The sequence below is a fragment of the Pterocles gutturalis genome, unplaced genomic scaffold (genome assembly GCF_000699245.1).
Source record: "Pterocles gutturalis isolate BGI_N339 unplaced genomic scaffold, ASM69924v1 scaffold40498, whole genome shotgun sequence".
Lineage (NCBI taxonomy): Eukaryota > Metazoa > Chordata > Aves > Pterocliformes > Pteroclidae > Pterocles > Pterocles gutturalis.
The window spans coordinates 22,835-33,507 of record NW_010121890.1 but is presented as its reverse complement, the minus strand read 5'-3'; the positions used below and the strand labels follow the sequence as shown (position 1 = coordinate 33,507).

The 10,673-nt window shown below is 37.7% G+C and overlaps 1 protein-coding gene across 1 annotated transcript; it reads right to left on the bottom strand.

Moving 5' to 3' along the window:
• Positions 1 to 7,419: 7,419 nt before the first annotated feature.
• Positions 7,420 to 9,495, bottom strand: LOC104460194 (chondroitin sulfate synthase 3-like). Its single transcript, XM_010077372.1, has one exon. The coding sequence runs from the start codon at positions 9,493 to 9,495 to the stop codon at positions 7,930 to 7,932; it is 1,566 nt and encodes a 521-aa protein (XP_010075674.1). The 3' UTR covers positions 7,420 to 7,929.
• Between the last annotated feature and the right edge of the window lie 1,178 nt (positions 9,496 to 10,673).

Here is a 10,673-nt window from a genome sequence, read left to right as displayed (position 1 = left end):
TCTGTGATTCTATGATTCTATGATTCCTTAATCCTCTAAGTTTGTCATCAGTAGTACAGCAGAAGCTAGAAACTGAAGGTGGAACAGGAAGGGAAAGGAAGATGGGGCAAGACCGCAGAAGCTCCCTTTGAGTGCCAGCTTTTTGTAATTAGAGGACATTATAATCTCCCAAAAATTTTTTTTTTCAGAAGATGTACCATATCATTGGTATTGTCATTTCTCTACCACTAAGGTTCAACTGGTAGTACTAAAGACAGCAGTCTCATTTTCTCTGTTCAGAAAAAGAAAATCACAGTAACACAGCATCAGAATAGATATTTACCACACCATGTGGAGCCAAACCAACATGAAAACAAATTTTAGGCTCTGATAAAAAGCAAACAAAAGTAGGAATATTTTACTAGTAGCTTGGAATTTGCTCCTTAAGCCACTGACAGGTAAAGCAGTGGGGTGCAATGCTGTAGAAATGTTTTGCATGTTTTCCGTGTTTTTCAAACAGCACTGCAAAGCATTCTGTACCCAACACTTAACGGTTACATCCATGCTAGTCCTTCCGTTGTTTTTTATTAAGACTTTCAGGTTCCTGTTTTCTTCCTGCAGTTTCTTGCCACCTATTTCTTGTGCTATTTTTTCTCAACTACTTTAATATCTACTTTAATTAAATTCTGTGTTTACACAGGTACTCTGTTTTCTGCACGGTGTTTGTATCTTCTCCATTTCAAATTTAGGTCCTCTTATTTGTCCCTCTATTTATTACTGGCTGTTGCCCTTACATATCAAGGCTAGTAAAATTGCTTACCCACAGACTGAATTTCTACTTCACCAGAAAAAAAAAAAAAGGCAACTTTCTTGTCTCCTTTTATACGATTTCCCATGCATTTTCCTTCCCATCACCCACCAGTATCTGCTCCTGTCACATTCACAGCATTTATGCTTTTTTTCCACAAAGCTTAATGAAAGGGCTTCTCCACCTGGTGCTAAGCTGAATCCAGGCAGACCTGGTAGCTCCCCATGGAGCACACCAACATGTCAAGCATAAAGATAAAGAAGAAAGGGAATCTTCTCTTTAGTTTCTTGCATGCTCCCTTCTTTGCCCAGCCCCACGTTTCTCTCAGAGTGGACACTCTTCTAAGGGTGTTCTAGGCTAAAGCTTGATCTTTCTGGTCTCTTATGTACATGAGGGCAAGATCCAGGGATCTGCCCTCATGTCCTTCCCTTAAACATCTGTTGATCATGACAGAAGTTACTGCCCTTGTGTCCTTCCCTTAAACACCTGTTGATCGTGAGAGAAGTTACGACTGATATAATTCTACAGGCAACACAGACTTTCTGCTACCAGCACTTCTGGAGTGGAAAACACAGCATTTCTCATCCACTTTTACCAGAGACATCTTCCTATAACTTGTTTGGTTAAAAGCACATACAGTCTCTGGATATCCTCTAGTGTCAGCATATGCCGGGTGCATGGCTCATCACTTGGCTCCAACTATTTAAGTAAATTTGCTCAGCTTTGTCAACCAAAAATATCCAGTCGTAACTCATAGTCATTCTGGATTTCCCATCAAGCAAAACCATTCTATCAATGCAGCAAATGAAAGACCATAGGTGACTTTGTTTCAAACGTAGCTGTGGTTGCAGCGTGACACTGGCTGTATACTACTGTCCAGAACCCTTTCCTGAAAGAAAATATGTCTTGTTTAAAGCAGTGATGTGCCACATAATAGCACAATATACGAAGTAATAATGGAAAGACTAGAAAGAGCATCTTAGGCACAAACAGAACATAGCTGTCAAAGATCTCACTCACAGTTAAACAACAATAAAGTGTGTCATGTCTAAAAAGGGAACAGGAAAAAGCCATAATTTCCAGTTCAGTGAACTCAGGCTTGCTGGTCAGAACAAAACAGGTGTGAAAGTTCTATAGTTTTGGTACTGCTCCAGATCATTTCAGCATTTCTCACTGCATGTACAAGTGGAACACAAAGTAATGTGAAAAGCTTTCAGGAAGATAGGAAAGCTGAGTTCTACTTTAAAACAAGTTTTGTATTCCACTCTCTTACCAAGGACACAAACATCTCTCTGGACTTACATCGTTCCTATCCATCCTGTCACCCATGAAACACTTTTTAATGCATTCCTCTCTTAACTGCATTCTTAATTTTTTTCTTCAACTGGTGGTAGCACTGTGTTTGGACTTTGTGCCTGCTCCCAGCAAGAAGCATGAAGGTGGATCCCTGGATACCATGATGCTTTGTACAAACTCTGGTTTCTGCTTCTTACATCTGTCTAAGATAGCCAGCTAGGAGAATTGTCCTTACCTGGGAGAACATCTGACTTTTCGTTCTGAGGCGGAACTACACCCAACAGTTCTCTCTCTGCGCACTCATGGTTCAACCACTACCTTCAAAGCATTTAGTCAGCTTATCTTCTCTCAAGTCAGCATATGGATGAATGTGTAAAATAAGCATAGTTGATTGTCCCATATAACCCTGAGCAAGGGCAAGAGCAAGTGACGAAGACTTCCCAAATAACCAAACCCAAAAATGTTCATGATCTCAAACATATAATTTTTTTTTCATAATTCATCTTACTCTATCCTTTTTTTTTTTTTTTTTTTTTTATAAAATAACCTAAAGGCAATTTACCTGCTCTAAGTAAAAGTGATTGGCACCTACATTAGCTAGCATACATCTCTTTTAGGAATATTTTCACAGAGCCTAAGGCATTGCTGGGGCCTCCTTTTCAAAGGGATGCCTTAAGTGGGTGAGCCCCAGAAGCTGTGGCAGCAGATGTATTTGACCTATGTACCTACCATCTGATTATGCCACACCAGAGTCCCTCTGAATCTAAGGATCAGTCTCTCACATGTTTCAGTAAGTCCAGTAAGTACTGCCTGCTGTATGAAGCTGGATGCTATACCCATAGCTTTTCAGTCACTTAAAATCATTGCTGGACATGGCTCATTTGTGAAGAAGACTACCACACTGCAGGCATCCTATACAGAGCTGAGGACATCTTTCCACCGAACAACAAAAAAACCAAAACGCAACAACCTACAGTATATGCTACATATTTTAATCTCTGCCTACATGGTTAAGCTTTCCACTAATGCTAAATAAACACTAAATCATCAAGGATGCTTTTAATTTATTTTCAAAGTTCCTACAAATGGGAAACATCTGTTGAATAATGAAGTCCCTAGAAAATAAGAATGTAAAATTACAGTTTGTATCATATAATCCATGTATGTGCCATCTTATATGTAATGACCATTTTTTATTTTATTTAAATTATGGAACTGATGAGTATACTTGTGGAACTCTAGATAAAAGAATTGAAGGAAAAAAAAAAACCAAAAAACAAACAAGATCAAGAAAATACCCAGATTCTGTTCATTTTCCTAGACATAAGGGTTGGAAAGTTTTTACATTTCCTTTTCTTGGTGGGATTCCTGTATGAAAGAGACAAGAGGAAGGGATGAAGTAATAATATCCAGAACACTTTTAACTTACAGTGACAGGCAAATGGAAACAATTTGAAGCAGGACTGGAAACTCATTCAGCAAAGTACTCTAGTTTAGCAGTTTTATATGGCAGTGACATCATAAAGCCATAACAGAAATACCATGCTAGCTCAAAAAGTTTCAAATACTGTAGTAATATACACTGCAAATGGGAAGACTCAAGAAAGAGAAAAATAGGAAGGAGAATGAGTCACTAAAAGCCAGCTCATTAATCAAATGAATAAAATGCAAAGAAAATTATTCTAAAAAATGAAAGAATTAAAAATGGACTGATTTAACTTTCTTTGTTACTTACAGACTTATAATAGACTATCACCTTCAGTAATATTCAGTTATTATAAATAGTTAGACTTTTGCAAAACATCTTGTGCTGCAGTTTAGGACTATAATCCTAACTGTCACCCTCACATCATAGCTGATTTTTTGTATATATCTACTATAAGCATTTTTTGTTTTCTTCTCATCTGATTCACTTTTAAAAATAGAGCAGAAACACAAAACTGTCCTCCAGTCAGAGGCTCACTAATTCTTAGTCCATGTTTTTTTCCAAAAATTTTAATGGATTACAAGTCGCAGGAAAATCAGATGTAGTCTGCACATGTTTTTGTTTATATCTTAAACCTAGCATTGTTCTTTGGAGTAAAATCTTCTGTGTGGCAAGCTATGCCTTAACTAATCACTAGAATTACTTCTTAAGAAACCAAAAAAAGTTTAAGCTGCCTATTTGCTCTATTTAAAGAAAGTGGTCCTTAACTGATGCTCCTTGGAATTCTCCACACTTCCTCAGGATCTGTAGTACACTCCTATAAGCCGTTTTACCAGCATTATAATTTTTGCAAGAGTCTTGAGAAGCGTTAAGCATACATTGGTACAAAGGCTCCAAAAGGCATTTCTGTGCAGGTTCCTCCAGTCATTGGTGAGTGTAAAAGGTGCATCTCTCTGTACTGCTTTTTGGGAAGACCGTTCAGCACTTTTTTCCCCCCATGTCCCATGATGTGGTAGGATGTGTGGGCCAGGCCCACTAGCTCCACTAAGTGGAAGGACTGCTGGCTTTGCCCCTTCCTTCACAACGCCCCTTGAGAGTAAACAGGGAAGAGGTGTGAGATCAGACTTCCTTTCCACCTGGCAACAGGTTGATGCTGCTGCCCCAACCCAAAGAAACCTCCGTTCAACGCCCTCCTTTCACTCCTCCCAAGCCCTGATTAACATGGTCCTTTTGCTTCTCAAAAGCAGCTGGTAGCAGCAAGCACAGCTCTTCTGCGCTGACTTGTGCTTCCTGTTCACAGCTCCAAGGAAAGGCATCTGGCAGCCCTGGTGGCAGCAAGGAGGTGACTCAGGCAGAAGGCACTGACTCCCACAGCTGAGCTTCATGCCTTCCCCTGGCCCTCTGCCTTTCTCCAGCTTCAGAAACAGTACCCTGATGTAGAGTATACTCAGCAAGTCTTAAGAAGCCCAACCTGATGTTTTTCCTTCATCCAGAAGATGCAAATGCTCTGTTAAATTAATGTCAAATGGCAAGACATGTCAGGATGGTGGTGGCATGGGGATTTCAGAGGGTTCTGTGTGAGGACTGCTTATATATTATTTTTTTAAAGAAAAGAAGTGTCTGAAAAGCCAAAGTGCAAGCAGTCTGCAACCCACTTCCCAGCAACAAAAACATGGAATCTATTGCCAGGGTAAGCAGGTTTTGGAAAAATTGGTCATTATGTTCTATTGTGAATTCATTAGTTATGCATTTACAAAGGGACATCATATACATAGAAATTTCATTTTACAATCAAGATTATGATTCAGACTAGACAAAAGCAAACAGTAAAGTAGCACAGGCATTCCCACCTTAATCTATACATCCATAACATTACTCTAACACTTTTGTGCTTTTTTTTTCCTTTTAATATGATCTCTTTAGAAGGCATATTATTCCTTAAACAAACTAGGACAAGTTCTCAAGTTATCTCAGGATAGTTATTTCAAAAGACAATGCAATATTTCATAATAAACATTTATAATCAGGTTTTTAACAAAGTAATTCATCATATAAACAAATGAATCAGTCAGACACTAAATAAATATTTGTACTGGTAAATACAAGCATTTTGCTTATATCATGTAGGACCTGATCCTGCAAGCCCTCTGTATACATATTTATCCCCACTGAATGACTGGTTTCACTTCTTGTTCTAATCTATTTTACTTTGAGCTGAACAAATACTTTCTGGCCACTAAATTAAGTAATTGACATAAGCACTGGAATACATTCCAGCAGACAATGATTTCCTTAGATGTCTTTGTAAATCATCTTTTCATGTTTATGAAATCATCACATTTATCAAAAGGCATTCAGTTTTTGTTATTTACAATCTGAGTTGCATCAGTTAGTTGAGATTGATCAAATAAACTCTATGTTCCTTGTTCTTGGCTCTCTAATTGAACACAGTGTGACCTCTGCACTCAATTTAAAGAGCAGTTTCCAAGAATTATTTCATAAGTAATACTGAATTTTACTTTCTCCAGACATTGGAGCTAACAATACTGGGCTAGGAAGACAAGAATCTCCAGGAGAATAACAAGCCAGCAGCTTTCCTTGAGGAAGGCAGACAAGCATGAACTACCTTCTATCTGTTCTAATCTACCACAATTACTAGCTTCTCCAAGGCAATGGGGATGGCCTTTTTTAAAGCATAAAAAAAAAAAAAATATGGCCAGCCCTTTAATTCTGAATTGATTCACTCCTTTGCAGAGATGCTTTTTTTCCTTGCATGGCAAATCCAGAACAGAGAACCACAGATAAGAGACATTAACTGACCTAAACACTCTCCTTGTGTCATAGGTAATTACCTAATACATGTGTCAGTGAATTCCCATCTCATCATTGTTTTTTGAAAGAAAACACATAAGGAATCAGTTATAGCTGAAAAACTTACAAACATAAATTCAGTAATTGCTTGCTTTTTCTTGCCCAGCTCTATTTGAAATATAGTTTGAAACCAAGGGTACTAAGGTTATTAGATTCACCCGCTGTATTAAGTTTGGCTGAATTCTGATGGTTTCTTGGATGCCTTTGAGCTCTTACCACAGTATAACATGAAACATTCCAAGCATATGGCAAAATAACGGCAATGAGTAACCAATTGCTGCCTGAACTGAATAGAGGAACATATTTTGAAATTACTCTCTCTATATATATCTATATATAGGGATATACACACACGCAAACACACACACGCACACCCACATATATATCCCTATATAAACACTTCTCTAAAAAACAAAATTAATTTTATTATTTCTTATGTTGGTATCATTTTAAATACTTTACTCTGTCAGTCCACAGTATGACAACTTCAGACTGTCCAGAGAGATAAATCTTAACACAGTCTTATAACCTCCATTAATATAAATATTAAGGAACTTTGAGCAGCAGCAGTAAATTTTGAAACTTAAATAATGACCCTAGAATTATTTTAACAAATTGCTACTGAGTACCAATATTAATGGAAAATTAAAAAAAAATAAAATACAGCTTTAACTTTTAATACTCTGTATCAAGTGCAGCTTTATGTAAGGAATGTAAAAGAAAATTATGTTTTAGCTACTCATTCTAAAAAGAGAAACAGCAACTTATACTATGTTTCAAAAAAGAATACTGTATGCCTGTACTTTATCATAAATGACCATGTTAAGCCATAGTTTCTTCTTGCCTGCAAATGAAGGACGTTGGTTCACAAATCTTCTAAAGTGTACATGAGCATTTGATTAAATCCTGTTCCTCATGATCATAAAGTTCCTTTACACTTAAAGTGAACAACAGTGAGGAGTTTGTTATTATAATTAGACATGTAAGGACCTTGGTAGCCAGTACCAGCTGTATTTGCAAGTAGCTCCTCAGCTTTTCTTTTTTTTTTTTAAAAAATAAAGGTACAATCATAGTTATTCATTTACTTTAAAAATTCTAAAGATGAAGAAAAGTAGTGTTTATACAGATAAGTCTTCATATAAATTATAAAACTCAAGTTTATCTTATAGAGTTCCATCCCCAGAAGAAGCATAAAGCACTTTTGTGGTACCTTCACCAGTAAGTATTTGCATCACATCAAATCTCAGAAATGCAACAAAGATGATACTACATCCCAAAGGTGGAAGAGGACATTCTTCTTGCAATGGATGTGCTTCATGGGATCATATGATTGCCATAACTTGACTGAATTTCAAATAAAGAAATATGAAGGAAATCACCTCACCAGTTCAGTAGGTATAAGAAACATCAGTGAACAGCAGAGTCATACTGTTTGAGGTCAAAAGTCTTTGGAAGACACCAAGGAGGGAGTTTGAAACTACAACAGCAAAATCAAATATAATAACAATAATGAGGTAAACTCCCCTAGAAAGGCCAATTGGCTGAGATATCAGGAGAGAGTTCGATTGTACCTGACACCCAAATGTTTCTGTAGCCAGAGTTCAGCAAGCTGCATGGTAGAGGCAAACGTACTTGCTTTGGACCCTAAGCACATTTTATATTGTTTTGGATCTAAATTGGGGTCACACTGAACTGGATGAAAAATATGGACGACACCTACTTCTTGACTTCTGAAAGCTCTCAAGCCAGATGTTATCACTTTAGTAAAGAGGTCTACATCCTCAAGTCCCCAGCCTTGAATTGAGGTATCAAATCCACCAGCAGTAAGTAGGTCACTTTTGTAGATGCAGGTAATTCCAAATCCATACTCCCTCCAAAATCCAGTTCTTTTTGTGAAAACAAAACTATTGTCAGCAGGAGGATTGCCTCCATATATTACTTTTGGATCATATTGGCTAAAGATGATAGGGTAGTAAACCTGTTCTCCCTGAATAGTGTTATCTCTGCATCGCTGGAGGAAGTCTGGTGTGAATACCAGATCAACATCACAGAACAGCAGCAAAGTGCCATTATCAAATCGAGATGAGGCCGTTTCAAGACCTAAACCTCTAGAAAACTTTCCTGCCATCGGAATCAGGGTCATATCTGCCTTAGGGTACTTAATGCTGTATTCTTTCATTAGCTCTATGTGTTTACTGGAGTCTTGGCCTGACTCGGAACTGAATAGAATTATTGCCAGCTTTACATTCTGCCTGGGAATCAGACAAGTCTTCTCGAAGTTATCCATGAACCTTGAGAAAATGTCAAATCTTCCTGTGAGAGGGACAAGAATATGTATTTTCTTGTCAGTATGTCCCCCTATGTCTTTGGTGCCTTGGAACGATGAGGAAAAAATCTTTAAAGAATTTGATAGAAAAGAGAAAGACTGAGTGTCAGTGTTGGTATCCCCCAGCAGGCTTCTTACATCCAGCTCTTCTGCTTCTTTGATGAAAGGCTTGCTAAACAATTGCTGAAGGTAAGTGTGGCGCCTCACCGGAACCGTAACTTTCCTTCCTTTGTGTCTTTTGTACAAAAGCATTAAATCCAGGAGGTACTCCGCTCCATGCAGAGGGTCCACCCTGCGGTAGCCATACTGTATTTCCTTGAAATCAATGAGCCTTCCTCTAGATCTAGAGTTCTCATTTATCATTTCCATGACTTGCATCACGGTGTCATCCAGTGCAGCCCGCAGGACACTGCTCAGGCTCTGCCGCGGTGGCTGGTTCTCCACCATCGAGTAAAGAAATTTTCCTGTCAGGAACTCCCACTCGATGACTTCATCCCTTTCACGTGGCTGGAAATGATTGAAAGATGGCATCACTCCCAGTTGCTGATCTTCCTTATTTACTTCACTGTTACTGAGCTTGCTCATCAGGGCACTTTCTCTATGGAGCTGGATGGTCCGATAGCGCAGTTCAGAAATTTTGCGACTCAGTATATAATTGTGCAGCCTGTATTGGTAGGCTGGTCTTTTGTTTGGATGAAGTGTTATGGCTGTGTGAATCTTGCTGTTGTGAAGATCTTGAATGTAACCCTTGCGGTTGTGTTCATAGTTTTCATGGAATAATTGCTGCATCTAGATAGAGAGAGAGAGAGAGAGAGAAAGACATTAAGTGGAAGTGCTTCTATCCACAAAAGGACCCACATTGGTATTGATTATCATTACCAGTTCTTATAGATCATGGGTATTTTTTAGGCACAGAACTTTAAAGTATTCATTAGGAATTGTTTACACTGGTTTGGTCTCAGTTTAAGTACTGTCCACAGTAAGGAAATATTGTCCTCTAACTAAACAAAAGGGCACATATCTTGGGTTTATCTTTTCTTCATCTAACCACAAAACTAAACAAAACACTAAAAGAAAGTCTGTAGGTAATATTTCCGAGTTCTTAGGTGCAGGCTGAATGCTGGTAAGCATGAAACACTAAGTCTTCACCTACATCTAAATGGTTATTAGCACAGATCCTTATTGAACAAAGCTGCTTTTATTTCCTACACACATACACAAATGAGTAGTGCTACTTAACATTCAAAAACTGAATGGACTTCATTTCAACAAAACTATTATTTTTTCTATGCAGACAAAGAATTCAAAGACTGAAATATAACCATTGGAATATGTGTGTTGGCAGGGATACATATAACAGTGTACATCAACTAAGCTATTGATCATGCTAGTATAACTCACCCTGGCTAATTTCCAATGTATTTCTGTGGCAAGAAAATACTTTCTACATCTGTCAAATTACCGACTGTAATACCTTCTAAATAGTGAAGAGATAAATTTTGTGGTTGAAGCACGGGTCTCAGATTTAAAGTATCTGGTCTTTATACCTTTCTGTGCTAACAGCTAAACTATGAGCAAATCATAAAACTTTCTCTGACACACTTTCCTCCCTAAATGAAAACTTAGCTCATTATTAATTTAATGTGATGACTATTTATTCTTAAATAGGAAGTAGTATGGAGGAGTAAAATATTAATATCATAAACACATTTAAGACCCACCACCCTTTGATAAGCTAACACCTATTAACTCCAGAGAAACAGAATTATTTCCCATGAGTAGCAGATAAAGGAAAAGAGGCTGCTCTTTTTCATCTGCAAGCAAACTGGTCTGTAATTAATACGTAATGAAAATGTGCTAATTAGATAGAAAATGTTGTTCAAGGAGGTTGTAAGCTTGAGCTATAATCAGATTTTGAGATAAGTATTGAAGTTTGTCTTTTATACACTGCAAAAATTAGGAGAAGA

What these genes read in the sequence shown, in the direction of transcription:
- LOC104460194 (XM_010077372.1), bottom strand. Translation starts at nt 9,495, where the DNA reads ATGCAGCAATTATTCCATGAAAACTATGAACACAACCGCAAGGGTTAC.